Here is a 27546-nt window from a genome sequence, read left to right on the forward strand (position 1 = left end):
GTTTTTAATTTTAGGTTTTAATTGTTGTTGTTTTTTGTTTTCTTATAGTTTTTGTGGGTTTTTTTCATTCAAATGTGTTGTTTTTATTTCAGTTTTAATTTTTCATACAAGTTTGGACGCCTTTTTGAAACCATTAACGTGCACGAAAAGTCTCCATATTTTGCTGGTGCGCCAGGTAAGGCGCAAAATGTTATTATTTTGGGGTCCCGAAAATGACATTTCAAAATTGGCTCTCTGGCGCCACCTTTAAAATGAGAAAAGATTAGCCCCTCCTGACGTTTTCACATATCGACACGAAAATCGCAGGCGACGTCTATCATAGGGGGACGCACGTCAAAGTGTCATATGAGATAAATGAATACAACAGAATGAATAATTAAATTTGATATAACATAAATCATCTAATATGCTTAATAATTTATTTTATTTAAAAAATAGTTTTTAATAATGAACTACGGTCAGGCCCGTTAACAGTACATCCACTAGCAACAAGTGATTACACTACCAGCTCGTGGAACTTTAGTGTGTGCGTTTTAGTACTTGCACTTGGTCTTTGGCGTGCATGAGTGCTGACAAGTATGACAAAATGCGGTACAGCGTCAGTGCCAGTGAGGACGCCATTTTGGCTACGTAGAAGAAAGAGAGGGAAGACCAAACAAAAAAGCCTGCCTCACTATTTGGGGAAAACTGTCTTTTTTAGCACTTACTCTGGGCTTGTGGTGGCGGACCTCCGCTCTTATACTTTGGCGTCCGCTCGTATTTGATTAGTGAATAAATGCACAACACTAAACACGCCTCTCTTTCATGTTGTGGGCCGTTACTGCAATTTACGAGGTGTGTTGTGACGCGGGATTGCACGTTGTATTCATAAACGGCGTTATTTGTGCACTATTCGCATGTTTTTTTGCACATTCTGAGACGTTCAGTCGTGTTCTGCAGGAGCTGATGTGGCGAGCTCCATTTCTACGGAGATTCACGCCTTTTGGAAGCCATCCAATTTGCTGTCAAGAGTTTGAGATTGCAGCGACGGAGGACGTGCTCACCAGCTGTGAGATTAAGGGGAACTGATCGATGGCCCTCCCGATTGGCTGCCGCCGACCGTCCAATCCCCCTCGGTCGGCGCGCTCGTCCTCGGCGGAGCCAAAACCAATTCTCCCCGCGCGCGGGGGCCGAATAGGACCGCTGACCTCAAGCTTGAAGGCCACGCTTGGGGGCTCCGTCTCCATCTTGTCTCCGCCCTGTAGGAGGGAAACATGGAGGGAATCAAATTCGAAACACCAGCAGACTTTTTTTTTTTTTTTATTTTTTTTACAAGCATTAGGGAGAAACTAGGCGGAACATTTTTTTATTTAACGTCTTTTTGATGACTTGTTTGTGCAGCAGCTTGTCCCAGAAATAACCTGTCAGTCAAACCCTGGTGTGTTGTTTATCCTCCCCGTCGCTGGAATTCTCTTGTTTTTCTAACTCAAAAGTCCAATTTAAGCGGCTTCCAGAAGAGATAAGTACGCTGTGTGAAGACAGAATAGCCAAAAACTAATAATAATAACAAAGATAGTACATTAAAGGAACGTTTTGTCGCAATATAGTGTGAGAACGAGATATTTTTAAGTGTTCTTTCTTAATCCATAGTCATGTTTAACGCAGCTAGTATTTTCCTATGTAGTGTGTCTTCTCGTGACCTCCTTGCTTTTATCTCATGTCCCCTTGTAAACTCTCTGTTTTTGTTTTAAGGGCTCCTGTTTTGGCCAGTTCCTTATCTGTTTTGAAGTAGCAGCTGCATTTCTTTCTGGGCGGGAGGGGCTATTTTCGCTCTACATAAGATGACTCTTTTTGTTTGAATTTAGACCTTGCTGATGTTATTGTCGTGTTGTAAGGGCTGGTCTCCTAAAGCTTTAGTAAAACTTGGCCAAGTACTATTCTGTCTCGGTGGTCCTTTTTACTTAACATATATGTCATCCAAAAGAACTCGGGAGTGACCAGTGTGTCTTATTTCCCTGAGAGGAAGACTGGTCGCGCGCAACAATAGTTTTAAGCCGGTTTGTACAGAATGAATCAAGTCTTTTGAACGGCTCATATAAGTGAACGATGGTTTTGTTTTTTATGCACATGCAAACTGGCAACTGGACTACAAAATGAATGAGAGTTTAAGAAAACTTGGCAACATTTGGATTAATGTTTTATTTATTTATAAAAATACAATTTTTACATATAAAAATTTAGAAATATTTATATATTTTTTTTATTTTAATTTTAGTTTATTTATTCATCTATTTTTATTTGGATTCTCTTTTCGGTTTCATTGTTCTAAATGGTGGTAGTTCAATCGTAGTTCAATCGTACACACTATATTGTTAAAATGCTGGACATTTTTTTTAGTTGAAGAAGAAATTCAAACGAGTGACGTCACTGCCAAAGCATGGGAAAATGGTACCGCCTTATGAAATGTTTGCAAAGAAAAGACAAGAAAAAATTAATGTGTGTGTAAATTGTATACCCGATACAAGTGATTATTTCATTTATTTAAAAAAAAGGTTAAAAATTGACTATAATAACTAGCCACCATAGGCGTCGATCCCGTGGGTGCTTTGGGGCCCGGGCACCCACGGACAAAGCCGATCACCCACGTCGGATTGATGGCAAATTCTTTGTCACCACCAAGCAAAAACTGTGCATGCTTAAATTGAACTTATCTGAACAATATCCAGTGTTGTGGTATTTCAATTAACTGGAATCCAGTGTGCTGTGGGGCCCTATTGTAGTGAATCACACCTGAGCCATCATAAATTAATCAAATCTTTATTAGACACGTAGACAATGTGATGAAGAACATTTTACATCAATCAAACTAGGGATTTAGATATCTGGTCAGGACACTCCTCACTCTTTTGCCTTCACCTTCATTGTCCATTCCTTTTTGGTGACTTTATATACTCTGGACCTAGACGTTGAGTCTTCCCTCGACGGCCAGGCAATACAAAGCACACGCTACCTTTTTTTATCACATCCACTGGAGCCCGCATTCTTGTTGTCTCTCCGACAAATGGACAAAGTTTTTCGCTAAGTAGAATCATAGCTGACTTGGACCTTGGAAAGTTCTCTTGCCGTCTGAGAAGTGTTGTATCCCAATTAGCTGCACTCGCTTTCTCTTAAGGTATTCATGTGTGATTTCCACAAGCGTCTGTACATGTAGAAGAAGGAGAAACACGGGCATGTCTGGATGACTCGCCTCCATATTTCCAGTGGTTACCTCCGAGTTACAAAACGGCTTGTTATTAAGCTGGCTGTGGCGCGTTCTTTCTGACGTCACTTCCTGTGTGGGCCGCGGTCTTTCTGGCGTCCCTTCCTCTCCGAACTCAGTTTGTAAACGATCAATGAGTCCATGCAAAGTTAAGGTCCGGAGGTTCAAGAAATAGATCTCGCACTTACCCGTGTAAAAATTTGTCCGAGGAGGGGAACCCTGAACGATGGGTTAGTGTGGCTGACACGGGGCTTAGGCTAAATAATTATTTGTTTAAGGGGTTATCCGGCTTAGTGTAGACATAGCCTAAGTCTGGGGTGTCCAAAGTGCGGCCCGGGAGCCATTTGCGGCCCGCAGCTAATTGTTTACCGGCCCGCCACACATTCTGCAAAAATTGCAAAATTGATAATATTGCAAAAATTTAAAAAAACATTTTAAAAAAGTGGAATGAGGTGAAATGTAACAAGAAATAGTTGCAATGTTGACACAAAGCTGCCATGCAGGCTGTTTTTTTTCTTTTGTCTTTGTTTATTTTTCTTTTTTTTGCCATTGCTAAAAAAAAAAAAAGACAAAAAATCTATGTTATAATGAATTATTACTTAAAAAATATCACTTTAAAATGTTTTATATGGAAAAAATATTGCATATATTGTGTGGTTGCCATATAAAAACATTAAAGTTTTATTTGACAAAAGAGCATAAAACAAACAAAATAATAGTTCAAACGTAAAATCGACAGATATATCTGAAGTTGATCTCGTAATTTAAGTGTTAAAAGTTAAAAAAAACTAATAAAAATGTATCACTTTATGAGTGGGGGACCTTTTGGATCCCAAATATATTTAGTAGGATTTTATTTAACTTTTCACTGTGATTACTCAAAAATATTAAAGAATTAAAATCAATGGTGTCCTGCATTATTGATCTTTTAGGGCTCTAATTACTAAATACTGCATATTTCAGTTTTACTATAAAAAACAAAGTTGTCTTTGACAGAAAGGCATAAAACCTTTTTTTTTTTTTTTTACTTTATATCAACCTGAAGTTGATATAGAGATTTACTGTAAGCGTTAAATAAAAAATAATAATAATTTGACTTATTTTTAACATTTTAATGACTGAGACCCTTTATGGTCCCCGGGAGCCCTAAAGGTTAAAAAAAAAAATCCATATATTTTGTTAAAGTTTGAAAATGAAAAATATCAAAATGGCCCCCGCATGCTTAAATTTTTCCGTGTGCGGCCCTCAGTGGAAAAAGTTTGGACACCCCTGGCCTAAGTGAATGATGAGATCCGATTCCCTGTTGTTGTTTATGCACATGCAAACTGGCAACTGGACTAGAAAATGAGTGAGAGTTAAAGAAAACTTGGCAACATTTGGATTAACGTTTTATTTATTTAAAAAACAACAACATGTTTTTACATATAAAAATGTAGAAATATTTATATATATTTTCTTGGTTTTTTTGTTTATTTATTCATCTATTTTTATTTGGATTCACTTTTCGGTTCCATTGTTCTAAATGGTAGTAGTTCAATCGTACACACACACCAGGTATGGTAGTACAACTTTGTACTCACATGTTTCATTTACACTTTTTAAACCCGATAATGCGTGTTATTCCTACCTATTATTTGTGTATTGATTTCTATATTTTTAAAATGCTGGACTTTTTTTTTTAGGTGAAGAAGAAATTCAAACTAGTGACGTCACTGCCAAAGCATGGGAAAATGACACCCCCTTAAGGAATGTTGGCAAAGAAAAGACAGGAAAAAATGAAATCTAAGACAATATTTCTGAATAATTCCCATCAATGGAGTAATATGTGTGTACATTGTATAACTGATACAAGGGATTATTTCATTTATTTAAAAAACGGTTAAAAAATTAACTATAATAACTAGCCAGGTTTTTTGAACGTTTCTTTTAAAGGAACGGCTCCTTTCAAAGAGTCCTAAATCCCATCTCTAATGATACAGTAAACATGGTTTCTATGCTTTTTAACCACTTGAGGCCACCGTACTTTCGGGTACATGGCACTCTCCTTTAGTTTAGACTGACCATACGTCCTCTTTTCCCCGGACATGTCCTCTTTTGCGGGGCTGTCCGGGCGGAGTTTCTTAAATGCCTCAAATGTCTGGCATTTTGAGTTAGGGTTGCGTGTATTTTCAATGTACGTTCAGGGTTAAGAAGGGGTTAAAAACAAAACAAATTGTGAAGGTGTGCCATGCAGCAGCATTCGTGAGGGAGGGGCAGAGACAGAGAGAGCGAGGGAGTGGAGAGACAAGTTAGCATCACTGACAGTGACGTCATCACCGTCATTGTTTACTGAAGCAGAGATGGTGACTGTGCGTTATGATAAACGTGCATGCGTCGCCAGGCTCTGCTTTTTATCAATAGATTTATCAGATTTAAATTTTTTATTATCTATAGCAGGGGTGTCAAAAGTGTGCCATTTGCGGCCCAGAGCTAATATTTCAAAGGCCCACGGCACATTCTAAAAATACTATTAAAATAAACAAAAACATAACAAAAGTGAAATAAAAAAGCTTAAAGGTGAAATGTAATTTAGAAAAAGTTGCAATGTTGACTAATAAAACAAAGCTGTTTTTGTTTCTTTTCAAACTGTCATTGCTCAAAACATAATAGTGAATCAAAATCAATGTTATTATGAATTATTGACCTGTCCAAGGTTCCGATTACTTCACATCAAATATTCCACTTTGAAAAATATTTCTGGTGGAAGATTTTGCATATTTTGTGTGTTTGCCATTAAAAACATGGTTTTGTTTGACAAAAAAGGCCGGAAAACAAACAAACAAAAAAACAACATAAAAAAACTAAAACATTTTGAAATGAGGGATAGATCTGAAGTTGATGTAGACTCCAGAGATTTAAGCGTTAAATATAAAATGTATGTATGCCCTGGCACACCATTATCATCATTTCATGGCCGAAGCAAAACACTTTTTACATACACTTTTTAATAAATACACCTACAACTTATTAAATAAAAACATATAAAAAAACTACCAGCAGCAGTAAAGTTTAGATCCATGAAGGAAAGAAGAAAGTGAATGAATGTTTATAACTGAATACCTGCTGACCCGTCTCCACTCGAGACGGTTTCCTGCTGGCCCCGCTGTGGACTGGACTCTCACTATTATGTTGGATCCACTATGGGCTGGACTTTTGCTGATATGTTGGATCCACTATGGACTGGACTTTCACAATATTATGTCAGACCCACTCGACATCCATTGCTTTCGGTCTCCCCTAGAGGGGGGGGGTTTACCCACATATGCGGTCCTCTCCAAAGTTTCTCATAGTCATTCACATCGAAGTCCCACCGGGGTGAGTTTTTCCTTGCCCTTATGTGGGCTCTGTACCGAGGATGTCGTTGTGGCTTGTGCAGCCCTTTGAGACACTTGTGATTTAGGGCTATATAACTAAACATTGATTGATTGATTGATATGTATACAGTTTTTTTGTATTTATTTTTTTAAATGAATTAAGTAACGTTTATGACAACCTTTTTCCAAAACACAATATAGAATGGGAGATATAACAGGATAATGCATACGTATATCTTTTTTTTTCCAAAACGCTTACAAAAAAGTGGGACCCCATTTTTAGGACTTGATTTTGAAAATTCCTAGCGCCAACACTGCTGTCAACAGAGGAGAAAAAAAATGCTTTATTTAAATAAATATATTATTTATAAAGCAAGTTCCGAGTATCTTTGGCAAATTTTGACCTCGTCCCGGCCTTGGCGTGCTGCCCGCCTTGGCAAGCATATACAGGGATGTGTTCTCTTTTTGGGATTTCAGAATATGGTCAGCCTACTTTAGTTTATGTGCTAAGTTTCCCACAAATAATATTTAGGGATTTTATACTTAACTTCAAGGAAAAATGAAGGGAAATCGATCATTTTCAGTCTGGGGAAAAAATCGGTCGTAGCCTAGCGTGACAGTTCAAACTGATCTCAGAACAGCTAATGTAATCCTACTTACCCACAATCCTTCGCGGCGTGTTCCTCCATATCCCTGCGTGTATTTAAAGACACCGGAAAGCTCTCCTGGACACAACGTGCACATAATGTCTGGAGTCCACGAAAAAAAAGAACTGTTTTATTGCCAGAACTGTCTAAAGTAAGTGTCAACAATCAGCAGTTACAGAGTTAAAAACCAAAGAATCAGGCAAACCAGTCACCTAGCTTGTGTGAGGCGAGCGACGCCTAACGTTTATGTGAGGTACGACACCACCACAAAACTGACCTTTCTGAGCTATAAACTGTAGAATGTTCGAGGGCGAGTTCTTGGTTTCTTAAGCAGGTTTATTGTAGGCTGTTTTTTTATTAACTTCCTCCCAGCGCGGTAACAACACACAAGAGCAGCAGTCACGTTTTTTGGTCTACCGTAAAGCAGTTCTTCTGCCGTAAACAGCAATGTTGTGACACTCTTAAACAGGGCAATACCGCCATCTACTGTACAGACATATGTGACACAAACTATTAAACTATTTAGATGTTTGGTTTTTATTATCATTAAGGATATTTTGTTATTGACTGATGAGCAGATTTTATCATAACTTTGTTGAAAGGCTGCCATCTAGTGGCCACAACCGTGACTTACAGCTACAGTCCCTTACACCAGTGGTCCCCAACCAACGGGCCGCGGCCTGGTACCGGTCCGTGGATCGATTGGTATCTTGAAAATAAAAATATATATATATATATTTTTTTTTTAAAATTAAATCAACATAAAAAACACAAGATACACTTACAATTAGTGCACCAACCCAAAAAACCTCCCTCCCCATTTACACTCATTCGCACAAAAGGGTTGTTTCTTTCTGTTATTAATATTTCTGGTTCCTACATTATATATCAATATAGATCAATACAGTCTGCAGGGTTACTCACTCATGATTGTATTTTTTTATGACAAAAAAAAAAAAATACCATACCCACCGAAATAGAAGCGCAAGACAAGAACTAAAACACTACACACGGGAAAACACCAACAAACTCCACATAAGTGACGGCGTGATGTGACAGGTGGTGACAGTACACCTACTTTGAGACAAGAGCTATAGTGATGCCTGGTTGGTTATGGTTTAAATTCATATCCAACAATTGCGACGACAACTTTTTATTGTCTACTGAGTTTCATTTTTTAATGATTTCTGCTGGCGATGTTCCTCCGGATTTTTTCAATGAGAAAAATGCGCCTTGGCTCAAAAAAGGTTGTCTATTGTGAGCGAACTGTGGTGCTGAATTTCCCCCAGGGATCAATAAAGTACTTTCTATTCTATTATATTCTATTCTAAAGACGCTGCCTTACAGGAGCAAAGCTTGTGTGCAGTCACGTTAAATTGTTGTTGTTAGAGATGTCCGATAATATCGGACTGCCGATATTATCGGCCAATAAATGCTTTAAAATGTATTATCGGAAATTATCGGTATCGGTTTCAAAAAGTAAAATTCATGACTTTTTAAAACGCCGCTGTGTACACGGACGTAGGGAGAAGTACAGAGCGCCAATAAACCTTAAAGGCGCTGCCTTTGCGTGCCGGCCCAACCACATAATATCTACGGCTTTTCACACACACAAGTGAATGCAAAGCATACTTGGTCAACAGCCACACTGAGGGTAGCCGTATAAACAACTTTAACACTGTTACAAATATGCGCCACACTGTGAACCCACACCAAACAAGAAAGACAAACACATTTCGGGAGAACATCCGCACCGTAACACAACATAAACACAACAGAACAAATACCCAGAACCCCTTGCAGCACTAACTCTTCCGGGACGCTACAATATATACCCTCCCCCTCAACCCCGCCCACCTCAAACTCCTCATGCTCTCTCAGGGAGAGCATGTCCCAAATTCCAAGCTGCTGTTTTGAGGCATGTTAAAAAAAAAAAATGCACTTTGTGACTTCAATAATAAATATGGCAGTGCCATGTTGGCATTTTTTTTACATAACTTGAGTTGATTTATTTTGGAAAACCTTGTTACATTGTTTAATGCATCCAGCGGGGCATCACAACAAAATTAGGCATAATAATGTGTTAATTCCACGACTGTATATATCGGTGTCGGTTGATATCGGAATCAGTAATTAAGAGTTGGACAATATCGAGATATCGGATATCGGCAAAAAAGACATTATCGGACATCTCTAGTTGTTGTTGTTGTTGTTTACATTCAAAAGATGATCATGTTGGCACTTTTAGACTTTTATAGTAGCTATCTCCCCCTGCTGCTTAATGGGAATTTTAGCTTAACTGCTAGGCCAAAATAAATGGTTAATTAATTTCCACAAAGTATGAAGTATTAATACATTTTATTTTCATAGCTATCAACAAGAAAAAAAACATTGTTATAACCTTTGAATGACAGTTCTTAACATTATGAGAGCCCTCTTAACATGAAACAACATCCATATAGTCACATTACCTCCCTGCTTGGCACTCAGCATCAAGGGTTGGAATTGGGGGTTAAAGCACCAAAAATGATTCCCGATCGCGGCCACCGCTGCTGCTCACTGCTCCCCTCACCTTCCAGGGGGTGGAACAAGGGGATGGGTCAAATGCAGAGAGTAATTTCACCACACCTAGTGTGTGTGTGACTATCAGTGGTACTTTACTTTACTTTATTTACACTCCTTTAATCTAATATAGTAATGCTGCCCGCGGCTGACCAATCAGTGGCCACGATACTAAACCGCCCGTTCTCATTGGCTTGGTCGCCATTTTTAGTTCATTCAACCATTTTTATACGTACAAAATGCTTGATTCTGACCAAAAATACATAGAATATGCTTGAAAAATAAATAGTCCATGCTATATTGAAAATATATTCCTTTAAATGTAAAGCTCCCCTTTTTATAAAAGTGCCCAAAATAGAGTTTATTGGCGGTCACACCGACATCCTCCTCTTGCCAAACACGTTGTTGATGAGCTTGGCCATGGACTTGGAGCCGCTGTAGCGGCGGCGGTCGGCGCGGTACTTCAGGTGCTCCATCACCTGGCGGATGAGCTGCGTGAACAGGCCGGCGATGTCCTGGTAGCTCTCGGCCGCCGACACCTCCTGGAAGCGGCAGCCGCTGTCCTGGGCCAGGCGGCGGCCCTCGTCTTCGCGCACCTGCCGGGCGTGACACAGGTCCTGCTTGTTGCCCAGCAGGCACACAGGGACGCTGGGCGGCTCCCTGAAAGGTCAAAGGTTGACGTTCAGTGATGGGCAACACTTTTGACTTTTGGACATTTTAGATCAAGGCTGGGAAAAGTGCCATCATTTTTTTGTGTAACTTGAGCGCCCCCGTGTGGTTGAATTGTATGTTTACCACACTTTATTTTAATGACGTCAACTGGTGACGTCATTAAATATGATTGCAATCTAGGGATGTGACTGTCAGAATAATTGTATCTAAGTTATCACAACACTTTGTGTTTCAATGAGTTCCCGGCGACAAAAGCTGTCTTTGATCTTACCAATCAAAAGGCTTGTAAAACTCCACTGTGTAGGATGGGAAGCGACATGAAGGTGTCGGTTTCTTTGATGTATTGTAATCCACAAGAAGATTTTGTCTACAAAGCGGAGAGGAAGCAGGACCTGACCCCCCTCCAGGCACCTTTTCTTTGAACTGTTTTGTAACCAAAGGCGACGGCTGTTTACGACCCCCCTTTCCTTAGAAACAGCTGTTGCCATGTAATCAGGGAAAATCCAAATAAAAGAGGAGGCGTACAATCTTTCGTCAGAGCGTGGTGGGAGACTGTACAAAGAGTACGGCCCAGACGTTTTTCCTCAATTGAGCTAAATTGAATTCTGTCTCTTTTTAATTCCTTGTTTCTTTGTCTGTTTAGTAGATGTTATCAGTGTTTGAACCCGACAGTAACGATTAGCGGTATTGATGATAAACCACAGTAACATTGCAGACAGTTTTACCCTTTCAAAGCTTAAATATCTTAAAACCGTGATTGATTAACGCACTTCAATAAAACTCAAAGCATGATAATACTGCTCATTTCCTGGAGAAGCAGCTAGCGCGCTAATCGCTATATAGTCACTAATTGATTGAAGGCAGCTGGCTCACCAATCGCTAGCCGCTCCCTGGGAAGCACATTCATCTCTAGATGGCAGCTAGTGTGCTAACCAGTAGCTGACAGCTTGTGTGCTGACCTCTAGCAGGCAGTTATCACGCTAAATGCTAGATGGCAACTAGGACGCTAATAGCTAGCTGGCAGCTAGCTCACTAGTAGCTAGCTGCTCTTGGAGAAGCCTCGAGCACGTTCATCTCTCGCTGGCAGCTAGCACGCTAATCACTAGCTGACAGCTTGTGTGTTGACCTCTCGCTGGCAGTTAGCACGCTAAATGCTAGATGGCGACTAGGGCACTTGTAGCCAGCTGGCAGCTAGCTCACTAATCACTAGCATCTCTTGGAGAAGCCTCTAGCACATTCATCTCTCACTGGCAGCTAGCTCACTAATCGCTAGCTGCTCTTGGAGAAGCCTATTGCACGTTCATCTCTCACTGGCAGCTAGCTCACTAATCGCTAGCTGCTCTTGGAGAAGCCTCTAGCACGTTCATCTGTCACTGGCAGCTAGCTCACTAATCGCTAGCTGCTCTTGGAGAAGCCTCTAGCACGTTCATCTCTCACTGGCAGCTAGCACGCTAACCACTAGCTGTCAGCCGGAAGTTAGTGTGCTAATTTCTGGATGGCAGCTACCACACTAATAGCCAGCTGGCAGCTAGCGCACTAATTGCTGCCTGCTACTGAAAAAGCCATTAGCTTGCTCGTCTCTTGCTGGCAGCTAGCAGGCTAGAAGCTAGCTGCCAGATAGAGTGCTAACCTCTAGCTGCCAGTTAGCCCAGTAATCGCTAGCTGCTCCCTGTGAAGCACGTTCATCTCCAGCTGGCATCTAGGGCGTAAAATTCTAGCTGGCAGCTAGCACGCTAGCCACTAGCTGACAGCTGGTGTGCTGACTTCTAGCTGGCAATTAGCACGCTAATTGCTCGATGGCGTTAGAAAACTAATAGCCAGCGGGCAGCTAGCTCACTAATCGCTAGCTTCTCTTGGAGAAGCCTCTGGCACGTTCATCTTTTGCTGTCAGCATGGTCTCACCCCTAGCTGGAAGTTAGTGTGCTAATTGCGGGATGGCAGCTACCACACTAATAGCTAGCTAGCGCACTAATCGCTACCTGCTACTGAAAAAGCCATTAGCTTGCTCATCTCTTGCTGGCAGCTAGCAGGCTAAAAGCTCGCTGCTCTTGGAGAAGCCTCTTGCATTCTAACCACTAGCTATCAGCTAGCTTGTTAACCTCTGCCTGGCAGCTAGTATGCTAATTGCTAAATGGCCTCTAGCACACTAATAACTAGCTGGCAGCCAGTGCACTAATCCCTAGCTGCTCCCTGAGAAGCCTCAAGCACGCTCATCCCGAGCTGGCAGCTGGCGTGCTAACCTCTAGCTGGCAGCTAGCGCTTTAACCGCTATCTAGCAGCTTTTGTGCTAACCGCTAGCTGGCAGCCAATGTGCTCATCGCTATTTCAACACTCAAACAACAATAATTTGTCCCTTAATAAACCAGAACCATATTTACTGTTTGGTCTGCCAAGGAAAGTATTTTTTGTGTGTTATTTATTTACTTATTTTGTAAAGGGACAAGCGGTAGAAAATGGATGGATGGATGTATTAAAGTTTGGTTAAAAGATATCAATGTGCGTATAAGTACTTTGCTGAACACGATAACTTGATTTCCAGTCGAGTATGTTACACTCTGCAATGTAAATAAATGGAGATGCCGGGGATTGAACCCGGGACCTCATACATGCGAAGCATGCGCTCTACCACTGAGCTACATCCCCACGTCTTACCCCTGACGTCGATATTTATCAACATTAGCAGCGACGCGTATTGCAGCCTGAATTAGCTGCGCGGCGCCGCGCGTGCACGCGATTAATCCCAGCATTCCACGCAGCTGTCTCGCCGCGAGGATGCGTGCGCAGCTTCAAAGGAAGTAGGACACATTAAACTTCCCCATGGCTTACAATTTGTAGCATCAAACGATGTTTGCTACTCGACTTATTTAGACCACGTGACGGCGCGGCACGGAAGTGAAGATCAAACGCCGCTGTTGGCCAATTGGAATCTTAAAAAGATCGAACAATTAGCATACATACCCAAATTATTATTTATTTAATTTAAAAAAATAAATTAATAAAAAATAATACATGCCCAATTGATTAAAACATTAAAATAATACCACTGTCTAAAACTAAAAATGACTATAAAAAAAAAAGTGGACTAAAAGTATACAGGTGAAAGGTAAGGAGAGCAAGGGGGAAAACAAATCTGTCACTGGAAGACGAGCGCCCTCACATGGCTGTAAGAAGCACGGCAGGCGCAGTGTTTGCTAATACAAGCATGCTCAAATGACCACACGTTATTTTGGGGATTATTGATTACATTATACAGAGGATGGATTTAAAGGAACCATCTTTTATATATTTTTGTATTACCATGTGTGATTTTATTGGTAATTTAGCGCCCGATGACAACATCATTGATTGAAGAATACTTTCACATACAACACGTGTGTTGTTAAACATTATTTACATTATTTTTGACACTTATGTATTTACAGGGTCGCATGTTTACAATCTGCTCTCCCTACTGCGTGAGGAGGAGGAATTGCATTCTTTTGACTTGGTGGAGTTGATTGGAGTTGATTGGAGTGAAGGTGGGTGAACTGTACAACATGGAGGAGCGATTGCAATACACTTGGCACGTGTGCACATTTTGTACCGATATATAGATTTTTAGCTTAAGCGCAGCACAACTTCCCCCCACACACAATGTGCACCTTCAATGTAAATGTGGAGGAGCGATTGCAATACACTTGGCATGTGTGCACCTTAAATGTAAATGTGGAGGAGCAATTGTAATACACCTGGCATGTGTGCACCTTAAATGTAAATGTGGAGGAGCAATTGCAATACACCTGGCATGTGTGCACCTTAAATGTGGAGGAGCGATTGCAATACACTTGGCATGTGTGCACCTTAAATGTAAATGTGGAGGAGCGATTGCAATACACCTGGCATGTTTGCAGCTTAAATGTAAATGTGGAGGAGCGATCGCAATATACTTGGCATGTGTGTACCTTAAATGTAAATGTGGCAGAGCGATTGCAATACACCTGGCATGTGTGCACCTTAAATGTAAATGTAGAGGAGCGATTGCAATACACCTGGCATGTGTGCACCTTAAATGTAAATGTGGAGGCGCGATTGCAACACACCTGGCATGTGTGCGCCTTAAATGTAAATGTGGAGAAGCGATTGCAATACACCTGGCATGTGTGCACCTTAAATGTAAATGTGGAGGAGCAATTGCAATACACCTGGCATGTGTGCACCTTAAATGTGGAGGAGCGATTGCAATACACTTGGCATGTGTGATCTTAAATGTGGAGGAGCGATTGCAATACACTTGGCATGTGTGCACCTAAAATGTAAATGTGGAGGAGCGATTGCAATACACCTGGCATGTGTACACTTTAAATGTAAATGTGGAGGAGCGATTGCAATACACCTGGCATGTGTGCACCTTAAATGTCAATGTGGAGGAACGATTGCAATACACCTGGCATGTGTGCACCTTAAATGTAAATGTGGAGGAGCAATTGCAATACACCTGGCATGTGTGCACCTTAAATGTGGAGGAGCGATTGCAATACACTTGGCATTTGTGATCTTAAATGTGGAGGAGCGATTCCAATACACTTGGCATGTGTGCACCTAAAATGTAAATGTGGAGGAGCGATTGCAATACACCTGGCATGTGTACACTTTAAATGTAAATGTGGAGGAGCGATTGCAATACACCTGGCATGTGTGCACCTTAAATGTCAATGTGGAGGAACGATTGCAATACACCTGGCATATGTGCACCTTAAATGTAAATGTAGAGGAGTGATTGCAATACACTTTGCATTTTGTTCAGACATATTGATTTTCAGCTTAGCTTTACCACAAACCCACACACACACACAATATGCACGTGCACATACATGTGCACCCAAATGTAAATGTAGAGGAGCGATTGCAATTACAGTTTGCATGTGTGCACATTTTGTACCGATGTATTGATTTTTAGCTTAGCCGCACCACAACCCCCCCCCCCCCCCCCTCTCCACACACACACCCCAAATGTAAGTGTAGAGGAGCGATCGCACTGCAGTGGCCTATGCTGCCTACTACTATTGTTAGACTGCAATGTAGCCTAGCAAGGGAAGAATGTTCCAGTCTGACCCTTTGCAGTGGTTGAGTCGGGCCTCACAGATCTGCCGCAGGACGTCCTTGGCGTGGAGGAAGGAGGAGCGATCGCTGATGTTGTAGACCACCACAAAGCCGTGTGCCCAGTCCACCGGCTCCTCCACCAGACAAGTCACCCCTGAGCTCTGACAGGGACAACAAACATTATATTTCATCATCCTCACACCTGATCATCATTACTATGGCAACCAGGAAGTAGTAACATAAACACACTACTTCTCTTAGTACACTCCAGTAAGTGTATTTTGTACACTGCAGTGTGTACTTTCGTCTGTTGGTACACTTCAGTAAGTATATTTTGTACACTGTAGTGTGTACTTACTTCTGTTGGTACACTTCAGTAAGTATATTTTGTACACGGTAGTGTGTACTTATTTCTCTTAGTACAGTTCAGTAAGTGTACTTTGTACACTGTAGTGTATACTTACTTCTGTTGGTACACTTCAGTAGGTATATTTTGTACACTGTAGTGTGTACTTATTTCTCTTAGTACACTTCAGTAAGTGTATTTTGTACACTGTAGTGTCTACTTAATCCAGTAAGTGTACTTTGTACACTGTAGTGTGTACTTACTTCTCTGAGTACACCCCCGTAAGTATACTTTGTACACTGTAGTGTGTACCTGCTTCTCTTATACCCTTCAGTAAGTGCACTTTGTACACTGTATTGTGTACTTACTTATGTTAGTACACTCCAGTGTGTATACTTTGTACACTGTAGTGTGTACCTGCTTCTCTTATACACTTCAGTAAGTTTACTTTGTACCCTGAATTGTGTACTTACTTATGTTGGTACACTCCAGTAAGTATACTTTGTACACTGTAGTGTGTACTTACTTCCTGAGTGTGCTTACTGTATTTAGACATTGTAGTGCTGTCCCACATCCATTATTGTTGGTGCACGCGTTGTCTTTCCTTCTCTTTCTTCTCCTTCTTCTTCTTCTTCTTTTTTTTCTTCTTCTTCTTCTTCTTCTTCTTCTTCTTCTTCTTCTTCTTCTTCTTCTTCTTCTTCTTGTCCTTCTTGCTCTTCTTGCCCTTATTCTCCACTCTTCTTCTTCTTCTTCTTCTTCTTCTTCTTCTTCTTCTTCTTCTTCTTCTTCTCCTTTTCTCTCTTCTTCTTCTTCTTCTTCTTCTTCTTCTTCTTCTTCTTCTTCTTCTTCTTCTTCTTCTTCTTCTTCTTCTTCTTCTTCTCTTCCTTCTTCTCCATCTTCTTCTTCTTCTTTTTGTTCTCATTCTTCTTCTTTTTCTTCTTCTTGTTCTTCTTGTTCTTTTTGTTCTCATTCTTCTTCTTCTTCTCCCCCTTCTTCTCGTCCTTGCCCTTCTTCTCCACTTCTTCTTCTTCCTTCTTCTTCTTCTTCTTCTCCCCCTTTTTGTCCTTGCCCTTCTTCTCCATGTCTTCTTCTTTTTCGTCTTCTTCTTGTTCTTCTCCCCCTTCTTGTCCTTACCCTTCTTCTCCACTTCTTCTTCTTCTTCTTCTTCTTCTTCTTCTTCTTCTTCTTCTTCTTCTTCTTCTTCTTCTTCTTCTTCTTCTTCTTCTTCTTCTTCTCTTTCTTCTTCTCCATCTTCTTCTTTTTCTTCTCATTCTTCTTCTTTTTCTTTTTTTTATATTTGGATTTTGATTTTTCTTGTCCTTCTCTTTACCCCTTTTTGTCCTTGCCACTCTTCTTTTTCTATGTTTTCTTCTTCTACTTTTCTTCTACATTTCTTCTACTTCGTTTTTAATTTATTGTTATATTTTTCATCTTCTTCTTCCTCTTTCCATTTTTTATTTGTCTTCTAATTTTTTCTCCTTCTTTTTCTTCTTCGTCTACTTTTTCTTCTTCTCGTCTTTCCTCTCCTTTGCCTCTTTTTCCCTTTCTTTCTCCCTAATTTTCCTTCTTTCTCTTCTTCTCCATTTTCCTCTTCTTTTCCTTCTTCTCCTTCTCAAATGTCTCTTTCTTCTTCTTTATCTCATTGTATCTCTCCATCTCCTTCAATTTCTCTTTCTGCTTCTCCATGTTTCTCTCATCCTCCTTGTCTCTCCTCCACCATCGTCACCTCCCTGGACAAGCAGCTGGGTGTGGTCCACTTGGCAAGTCTTAGCCCAGGTGTGCGGCCCTTCTAGGAAGGAGCCTCAGGAGTTCCTGAGTCTATTTCCTGAGGTGAATGTGACAACAACATGAGCTAGTTAGTGGTACTCACCTGTGAGCACGGGTCCAACACCTCCAGGTTGAGCTGCCTGCCATCGATGGACAGCCTCTTGCGATACAGCGAGTCTGCAAACATAGCAAACAGCACCTATAGCAGAGGCCGCCATCAGGGGGTCCGTAGATTATCTCCTTTGTTGTCAGCTAGCGATTAGTGTGCTATTTGTTAGCAATGATTAGCGCTCTAGTTGTCAGCTAGCAATTAGAGAGTTAGTTGTCAGCTAGCGATTAAAGCTCTGGTTGTCAGCTAAATGTAGCACGCTAGTTATCAGCTTGCAATTATCGCACTTGTTGTCAACTTGTGATTAGCGCTCTAATCGTCAGCTAGCAATTAGAGAGTTAGTTGTCAGCTAGCAATTAGAGAGTTAGTTGTCAGCTCTGGTTGTCAGCAACATTTAGCTCGCTAGTTATCAGCTTGCAATTATCGCACTTGTTGTCAACCTGTGATTAGCGCTCTAATCGTCAGCTAGCAAATAGAGAGTTAGTTGTCAGCTAGCAATTAGAGAGTTAGTTGTCAGCTAGCGATTACAGCTCTGGTTGTCAGCAAAATGTAGCACGCTAGTTATCAGCTTGCAATCATCGCACTTGTTGTCAACTTGTGATTAGCGCTCTAATTGTCAGCTAGCAATTAGAGAGTTAGTTGTCAGCTAGCGATTACAGCTGTGGTTGTCAGCAAAATGTAGCACGCTAGTTATCAGCTTGCAATTATCGCACTTGTTGTCAACTTGTGATTAGCGCTCTAATTGTCAGCTAGCATTTAGAGAGTTAGTTGTCAGCTAGCGATTAGCACTCTAGTTGTCAACTTGTGATTAGAGCTCTGATTGTCAGCTAGCAATTAGAGAGTTAGCTGTCCGCTAGCGATTAGCGCTCTAGTTGTCAACTTGTGATTATCGCTCTAATTGTCAGCTGGCAATTAGAGAGTTAGCTGACAGCTAGCGATTAGCACTCTAGTTGTCAACTTGTGATTCGCGCTCTAATTGTCAGCTAGCAATTAGAGAGTTAGCTGTCCGCTAGCGATTATCACACTTGTTGTCAACTTTTGATTAGCGCTCTAATTGTCAGCTAGCAATTAGAGAGTTAGTTGTCAGCTAGCGATTACAGCTCTGGTTGTCAGCAAAATTTAGCACGCCAGTTATCAGCTTGCAATTATCGCACTTGTTGTCAACTTGTGATTAGCGCTGTAATTGTCAGCTAGCAATTAGCGCACTTGTGGTCACCTAACAATTAGCGCTTTAGTTGTCAACTTGTGAGTAGCGCTCTAATTGTCAGCTAGCAATTAGAGAGTTAGTTGTCAGCTAGCAATTACAGCTCTGGTTGTCAGCAAAATGTAGCACGCTAGTTATCAGCTTGCAATTATTGCACTTGTTGTCAACTTGTGATTAGCGCTCTAATTGTCAGCTAGCAATTAGAGAGTTAGTAGTCAGCTGGCGATTAACACTCTAGTTGTCAACTTGTGATTAGCGCTCTAAATGACAGCTAGCAATTAGAGAGTTAGCTGTCCGCTAGCGATTATCGCACTTGTTGTCAACTTGTGATTAGCGCTCTAATTGTCAGCTAGCAATTAGAGAGTTAGTTGTCAGCTAGCGATTAGCACTCTAGTTGTCAACTTGGGATTAGCGCTCTAATTGTCAACTAGCAATTAGAAAGTTAGTTGTCACCTAGCGATTACAGCTCTGGTTGTCAGCAAAATTTAGCACGCCAGTTATCAGCTTGCAATTATCGCACTTGTTGTCAACTTGTGATTAGCGCTCTAATTGTCAGCTAGCATTTAGAGAGTTAGTTGTCAGCTAGCGATTAGCACTCTAGTTGTCAACTTGTGATTAGCGCTCTAATTGTCAGCTAGCAATTAGAGAGTTAGCTGTCCGCTAGCGATTAGCGCTCTAGTTGGCAACTTGTGATTAGCGTTCTAATTGTCAGCTAGCAATTAGAGAGTTAGCTGTCCGCTAGCGATTAGCGTTCTAGTTGTCAACTTGTGATTAGCGCTCTAATTGTCACCTAGCAATTAGAGAGTTAGATATCCGCTAGCGATTAGCGCTCTAGTTGTCAACTTGTGATTAGAGCTCTAATTGTCAGCTATCAATTAGAGAGTTAGCTGTCCGCTAGCGATTAGCGCTCTAGTTGTCAACTTGTGATTAGCGCTCTAATTGTCAGCTAGCAATTAGAGAGTTAGCTGTCAGCTAGTGATTAGCGCTCTAGTTGTCAACTAGTGATTAGCGCTCTAATTGTCAGCTAGAAATTAGAGAGTTAGTTGTCAGCTAGCGATTAGCGCTCCAGGTGCCAGCTAAAGATTAGCGCTGCAGTTTTTCAGCTAGCAATTAAAGCTCATTGTTGCCAGCTAGCAATTAGCACGTTAGTGGTCATCGTTAGTCATTAGCATTCCAAGTTTTGTTTTTTGAACACGTTTAGTTTATGCTGAACGTTAGCACTTTTGTTACAAACTATTAAAAAGAATAAATAAATAAAAAATGGCGACAGTTTGACCCTGGAACAGATGATGAGTGTTTCCTACACGGGGAAACATTGATTATTTGGAAAAAGGAGCTCACTGGAGTTGGAGGCATATTCTCCGATGAAGCGTCTGGTCAGGAAGCGCACGAGGACAGCTGGACAAAATGGAAAAAGACAACATGAGGCATGGCACGGTTGCAGGTGGTGGTGGTGGTGGTGGTGGTGGTGGTGCAGACAACGCCAACAGTCGGCGTGAGTCTGCGGGTGAACGCCAAGCCTCGCTTGAAAGCGGCGGCGAGGAAGGCCCCGCGAGTGTTTTTTGGCGAGCCGACTGGATTTATTTCCACTTTGGAGCCAACTCTTCCACCGCACTGAGTGTTGGCGAGTGGAGGGATGACGTCATCCTGGCACCTGGACACTCCATTAGGTACACCAGTCTCAACATGGCGCATGCACAAATGGAACAACTCATTTCAAAACATGTTTTTTTTGAAAAATCGATTCACATTCGAATCACGTTTTTTTTTATTCGTCCCGATTGTGAAACTATTTTTAATTTTCAAAAATCGATAATTAATCGCTAATAGATGTATTAGCGGTTGGCGCTGTAGTTGCCGGTTAGCGATTATCGCTCGAGTCGCGAGCTAGCGTTCAGCGGGCTAGTTTTCATCAAGCGATAAGCTCTCTAGTTTCCAGCTGGCGATTAGCGCTCTAGTTAGTGAATTATATTTATATGGCGCTTTTTCTCTAGTGACTCAAAGCGCTTTTACATTGTGAAACCCAATATCTAAGTTACATTTAAAGCAGTGTGGGTGGCACTGGGAGCAGGTGGGTAAAGTGTCTTGCCCAAGGACACAACGGCAGTGACTAGGATGGCGGAAGCGGGGATCGAACCTGGAACCCTCAAGTTGCTGGCACGGCCACTCTACCAACCGAGCTAAACCGCCCCAATTGCCAGCTAGCAATCAGCGTGCTAGTTGTCTGCTAGAGATTAACGTTTTCAGTGCAGGATAACTATTAGCGTCCTAGTTGTCAGCTAGCGATTAACACCCTAGTTGTGTCTGCTAACTATTAGCGCACTAGTAGTCAGCTAGCGATTAACACCCTGGTTATGTCTGCTAACGATTAGCGCACTAGTTGTCAGCTAGCGATTAACACCCTGGTTGTGTCTGCTAACGATTAGCGCACTAGTTGTCAGCTAGCGATTAACACCCTGGTTGTGTTTGCTAACGATTAGCGCACTAGTTGTCAGCTAGCGATTAACACCCTGGTTGTGTCTGCTAACGATTAGCGCACTAGTTGTCAGCTAGCCATTAACGCCCTAGTTGTGTCTGCTAAGAATTAGCTCCTATGTTGTCAGCAACGGTTAGCGCTCTAGTGTTCAGCTAGCGATTAAGACACTAGTTATGTCTGTTAGTGATTCACTCCTTTGTTGTCAGCAACGATCAGCGCTCTAGTTGTCAGCTAGCAATTAACACCCTAGTTGTGTCTGCTAACGATTAGCGCACTAGTTTTCAGCTAGCAATTAACGTCCTACTTGTGTCAGCTGACGATTAGCACACTAGTTGTCAGCTAGCGATTAACACCCTGGTTGTGTCTGCTAACGATTAGCGCACTAGTTGTCAGCTAGCGATTAACACCCTGGTTGTGTTTGCTAACGATTAGCGCACTAGTTGTCAGCTAGCGATTAGCACCCTGGTTGTGTCTGCTAACGATTAGCGCACTAGTTGTCAGCTAGCAATTAACGCCCTAGTTGTGTCTGCTAAGAATTAGCTCCTATGTTGTCAGCAACGGTTAGCGCTCTAGTGTTCAGCTAGCGATTAAGACACTAGTTATGTCTGCTAATGATTCACTCCTTTGTTTTCAGCAACGATCAGCGCTCTAGTTGTCAGCTAGCAATTAACACCCTAGTTGTGTCTGCTAACGATTAGCGCACTAGTTGTCAGCTAGCAATTAACGTCCTACTTGTGTCAGCTGGCGATTAGCACACTAGTTGTCAGCTAGCAATTAACACCCTAGTTGTGTCTGCTAACGATTAGCGCACTAGTTGTCAGCTAGCCATTAACACCCTAGTTGTGTCTGCTAACAAATTAGCGCACTAGTTGTCAGCTAGCAATTAATGCCCTAGTTGTGTCTGCTATCGATTAGCGCACTAGTTGTCAGCTAGCAATTAACGCCCTAGTTGTGTCTGCTAACGATTATCACACTTGTTGTCAGCTAACAATTAACGCCCTAGTTGTGTCTGCTAAGAATTAGCTCCTATGTTGTCAGCAACGATTAGCGCTCTAGTGTTCAGCTAGCGATGAAGACACTACTTATGTCTGCTAATGATTCACTCCTTTGTTGTCAGCAACGATCAGCGCTCTAGTTGTCAGCTAGCGATTAACACCCTAGTTGTGTCTGCTAACGATTAGCGCACTAGTTTTCAGCTAGCAATTAACGTCCTACTTGTGTCAGCTGGCGATTAGCACACTAGTAGTCAGCTAGCAATTAACACCCTAGTTGTGTCTGCTAACTATTAGCGCACTAGTTGTCAGCTAGCCATTAACACCCTAGTTGTGTCTGCTAACAAATTAGCACACTAGTTGTCAGCTAGCAATTAATGCCCTAGTTGTGTCTGCTAGCGATTAGCGCACTAGTTTTCAGCTATCAATTAACGCCCTAGTTGTGTCTGCTAACGATTATCACACTTGTTGTCAGCTAGGAATTAACGCCCAAGTTGTGTCTGCTAAGACTTAGCTCCTTTGTTGTCAGCAGCGATTAGCGCTCTAGTTGTAAGCTAGCGATTAAGACACTAGTTATGTCTGCTAACGATTCACTCCTTTGTTGTCAGCAACGATCAGCGCTCTAGTTGTCAGCTAGCGATTAACACCCTAGTTGTGTCAGCTAACGATTAGCTCCTTTGTTGTTAGCAACGATTAGCGCTGTAGTTGTCAGCCAGCGATTACAGCTCTAGTTGTCAGCAGAAATTAGCACTCTAGTCCTCAGCTTGCAATTGGCGCACTTGTAACATAGTGATTAGCGCTGTAGTTGTCAGCAACGATTAGCGCTCTAGTTGTCACCTAGCAATCAGCGTGCTAGTTGTCTGCTAGCGATTCACTTTTTTTAGTGCCAGATAACTATTGGCGCTCGAGTTGTCAGCTAGCGATTAACACCCCAGTTGTGTCAGCTAACGATTAGGTCCTTTGTTGTCAACAACGGTTAGCGCTCTAGTTGTCTGCTAGCGATTACAGCTGTGGTTGTCAGCAGAAATGAGCTCTCTAGTCCTCAGCTTACAATTGGTGCACTTGTAACATAGTGATTAGGGTTGTAGTTGTCAGCAACGATTAGCGCTCTAGTTGTTAACCTAGGGATCAGCGTGCTAGTTGTCTGCTAGCGATTCACTTTTTTTTAGTGCCAGATAACTATTGGCGCTCGAGTTGTCAGCTGGCAATTAACACACTAGTTGTGTCAGCTAACGATTAGCTCCTTTGTTGTCAGAAACAATTAACATTTTAGTTGTCAGCTAGCAATTGACACCCTAGATGTGTCAGCTAACGATTAGCTCCTTTGTTGTCAGCAACGATTAGCGCTGTAGTTGTCAGCTAGCGATTACAGCTCTAGTTGTCAGCATAAATTAGCGCTGTAGTCCTCTGCTTGCAATTGGCGCACTTGTTGTCACGTAGTGATTAGCACTGTAATTGTTAGCAAGGATTAGCGCCCTAGTTGTCAACATGGCGATCAGCGTGCTAGTTGTCTGCTAGCGATTAACTTTTTTTAGTGCCAGCTATTATGGGTCTAATGAAAATGTGACCAAATCGACCAAATACTACCAGCACCATGCTTGACGGTAGGTGTGGTGTTCCTGGGCTTAAAGGCCTCACCTTTTCTCCTCCAAACATATTGCTGGGTATTGTGGCCAAACAGCTCAATTTTTGTTTAATCTGACCACAGGACTTTCCTCCAGAAGGTCTTATCTTTGTCTATGTGATGTCAGATGAAGCAGTTAGTGAAGTAAATAACAGAAATGACAATGAACATTTTTGCACTACAAATGGAGCAATACAAATACCAATAGCAATAGCACTATTGATAATGAATAATAACAATACTTACCTCTGTTATCAACAGTACAAATGCAACAATACATACATGTAATGATAACTTGAAATACAAAAGAAAGCAGATAAATGGAGGGGGAAGAAAGAAGTGAACAGTATTAACCTTTTAGATTGTTGTAGTAAAAATAGGTTAAGCTTTGTCGGTGTGTTACCCAGTTTCCCCTAGGGCGGGGGTCGGCAACCCGCGGCTCTAGAGCCGCATGCGGCTCTTTAGCGCCGCCCTAGTGGCTCTCTGGAGATTTTTCAAAAATGTATGAAGAATGGAAAAAGATGAGGGGAAAAAAAAATATTTTTTTGTTTTAGCATGGTTTCTGTAGGAGGACAAACATGACACAAACCTCCCTAATTGTTACAAATCACACTGTTTATATTAAACATGCTTCACTGATTCGAGTATTTGGCGAGCGCCGTTTTGTCCTACTTATTTTGGCGGTCCTTGAACTCACCGTATAGTCTGTTTACATGCATAACTTTCTCCGACTTTCTAGGACGTGTTTTATGCCACTTCTTTTTCTGTCTCATTTTGTCCACCACCCTTTTAACGTTGTGCATGAGTGCACAAAGGTGAGTTTTGTTGATGTTATTGACTTGTGTGGAGTGCTAATCAGACATATTTGGTCACTGCATGACTGCAAGCTAATCGATGCTAACATGCTATTTAGGCTAGCTATATGTACATATTGCATCATTATGCCTCATTTGTAGCTATATTTGAGCTCATTTAGTTTCCTTTAAGTCCTCTTAATTACATTTATATCTCATGACACATGTAATATGGCTTTTAATTTTTTGCGGCTCCAGATAGATTTGTTTTTGTATTTTTGGTCCAATATGGCTCTTTCAACATTTTGGGTTGCCGACCCCTGCCCTAGGGCAACAACGTTAATATATGTTTGATGAAACATGATTAAATGCCTGACTGTATGTATGCATATGTGCTTGTATATGTATGTTTGTTTGTACAGTGTATGTACCCTATGTACAAGAGATGTCCGATAAATGCTTTAAAATGTAATACCAGAAATTATCGGTTTCAAAAAGTAAAATTTTTGACTTTTTAAAATGCCGCTGTGTACACGGACGTAGGGAGAAGTACAGAGTCCCAATAAACTTTAAAGGCACTGCCTTCGCGTGCCGGCCCAGTCACATAATATCTACGGCTTTTCACACACACACAAGTGAATGCGACGCATACTTGGTCAACAGCCATACAAGTCACACTGAGGGTGACCGTGGAAACAACTTTAACACTGTTACAAATATGCGCCACACTGTGAACCCACACCAAACAAGAATGACAAACCACATTTCGGGAGAACATCCGCACCGTAACACATACTTGCCAACCCTCCCGTTTTTAGCGGGAGACTCCCGGTATTCAACGCCTCTCCCGATAACCTCCCGGCAGAGATTTTCTCCCGACAAACTCCCGGTATTCAGCCGGAGCTGGAGGCCACGCCCCCTCCAGCTCAATGCGGACCTGAGTGGGGACAGCCTGTTCTCACGTCCGCTTTCCCACAATATAAACAGCTTGCCTGCCCAATGACGTCATAACATCTACGGCTTTTAGAGAGTAGAGTGCACAACTGCGCACACAACAAGGAGACGAAGCAGAAGAACGAGGAAGTCACAGAAATGGCGACGCCGTCGACGAGCAAGATGAAGAAATACGCTTGCAAGTTCCAAAACGAATGGAAACAAGAATTTCAGTTCATCCAGGACAGTTCGAAAGGGAAGGGGTATGTAATTATGTTGCCTGTACATTTTTTATAACAGACTTCTCCATTGAACACGGTGGCCGAGTCATGAGCGGAGGAGAAGTTAAACAGGACAATACTGCCATCTACTGGATAGCCCCTGGAACACTGAAATTCAAGTATTTATTTTATTTATATGTATAATAAAATAAATATATGTACATATATATATATATAGCTAGAATTCACTGAAAGTCAAGTATTTCATACATATATATATATACATATATATAAATATATATATATATATATATATATATATATACATATATATATATATATATATATATATATATATATATATATGAAATACTTGAGTTGGTGAATTCTAGCTGTAAATATACTCCCCTATTAACCACGCCCTTAACCACGCCCCCAACCACGACCCCGCCCCGACCCCGGCCGCGCAACCCCACCCCCCACGTCCCGGTATCGGAGGTCTCAAGGTTGGCAAGTATGCCGTAACACAACATAAACACAACAGAACAAATACCCAGAACCCCTTAGCACCCCCCCACCTCAACCTCCTCATGCTCTCTCAGGGAGAGCATGTCCCAAATTCCAAGCTGCTGTTTTGAGGCATGTTAAAAAAAAAAAAAGCACTTTGTGACTTCAATAATAAATATGGCAGTGCCATGTTGGCATTTTTTTTACATAACTTGAGTTGATTTATTTTGGAAAACCTTGTTACATTGTTTAATGCATCCAGCGGGGCATCACAACAAAATTAGGCATAATAATGTGTTAATTCGACGACTGTATATATCGGTATCGGTTGATATCGGAATTGGTAATTAAGAGTTGGACAATATCGGATATCGGCAAAAAAGCCATTATCGGACATCTCTAAAAATATATACATATATATATATACTGTGTATATATATATATACTGTATATATATATACACGATAAAACATTAGTAGAGTTTAGTGAATAAAAAGCTGACCTGACTTTCCAGCGCCTGGACTTCCCAGCAGAGCCAACTTGATGTCGGTCATGGTTGAGTTTTTTCCTCGATTCCCCGTCTCGACGCTCCCTCTCTTCTTCTCCTCCTTCTCCAGAGTGCGCCCGGTGCTTTAAAGGAGCAGGAGGGGGGGAATCGAACGCACGCCCTGCCCTCCCTGCTCTCATTCACTGAGTTCTCCTGTTCCTCCTGAAAATGCCGTCGGGTCACACCGGAGCACCGTGGTAAGTTTGTTTTCATAAAACACTCCATCCAGCGAATATCAAGTTGTGCGCGGGGTTCAATCTGCATTCTTCTCCTCTTGGCTTGTTTGCAAAACATCTACTTATGAAACGGTGAAGGCGCCACTGAAAAAAACACCAAAAAAAATACTAATTTTGTTTACAAACCAGTGCTGTCAGATTATAACGTTTTTAATCACAATAAACACAATTTTGAGTTTGAGTTAATCGTGATTAATCACAGTAAAGCTTACATAACTTAAATCAACCTAATATTTGGA

At 41.5% G+C, this 27546-nt stretch overlaps 2 protein-coding genes and 1 non-coding gene across 3 annotated transcripts in view; all 3 read right to left on the bottom strand.

Annotated features, from left to right (window-relative positions):
- The window catches only part of LOC133646912 (rhombotin-1-like), a 35366-nt gene extending 27524 nt beyond the window's left edge, over positions 1 to 7842 (bottom strand). Inside the window, exons 1-2 of the mRNA XM_062042835.1 lie at positions 7516 to 7842; positions 7252 to 7316 (exon numbers count right to left, since the gene is read on the bottom strand). Coding sequence (XP_061898819.1) covers positions 7252 to 7280 — 29 coding nt within the window. The 5' untranslated portion in view covers positions 7281 to 7316; positions 7516 to 7842. The remainder of the gene's footprint in view (positions 1 to 7251; positions 7317 to 7515) is intronic.
- A 1251-nt stretch (positions 7843 to 9093) lies between these two features.
- rerglb (RERG/RAS-like b) lies at positions 9094 to 27182 on the bottom strand. Its single transcript, XM_062042832.1, has 5 exons — positions 27027 to 27182; positions 20319 to 20375; positions 17768 to 17841; positions 15564 to 15712; positions 9094 to 10460 (listed from the first exon to the last, which is right to left on the bottom strand). Exons 1-5 carry the CDS (start codon positions 27076 to 27078, stop codon positions 10172 to 10174), a joined length of 621 nt encoding a protein of 206 aa, XP_061898816.1. The 5' UTR covers positions 27079 to 27182; the 3' UTR covers positions 9094 to 10171.
- Positions 13044 to 13115, bottom strand: trnaa-cgc (transfer RNA alanine (anticodon CGC)). The gene has a single exon. It is a non-coding gene; the product is annotated as a tRNA-Ala (tRNA).
- Positions 27183 to 27546: the final 364 nt, after the last annotated feature.

This window comes from Entelurus aequoreus, linkage group LG03 (assembly GCF_033978785.1).
Source record: "Entelurus aequoreus isolate RoL-2023_Sb linkage group LG03, RoL_Eaeq_v1.1, whole genome shotgun sequence".
Lineage (NCBI taxonomy): Eukaryota > Metazoa > Chordata > Actinopteri > Syngnathiformes > Syngnathidae > Entelurus > Entelurus aequoreus.

Coding starts and splice junctions, on each gene's coding strand:
- rerglb (XM_062042832.1), bottom strand. CDS start 27,078: ATGACCGACATCAAGTTGGCTCTGCTGGGAAGTCCAGGCGCTGGAAAG. Junction 20,376..27,026: donor TCCAGGCGCTGGAAAGTCAG/GTCAGCTTTTTA, acceptor CATTTTGTCCAG/CTGTCCTCGTGCGCTTCCTG. Junction 10,461..15,563: donor CGACTCAACCACTGCAAAGG/GTCAGACTGGAA, acceptor TTGACCTTTCAG/GGAGCCGCCCAGCGTCCCTG.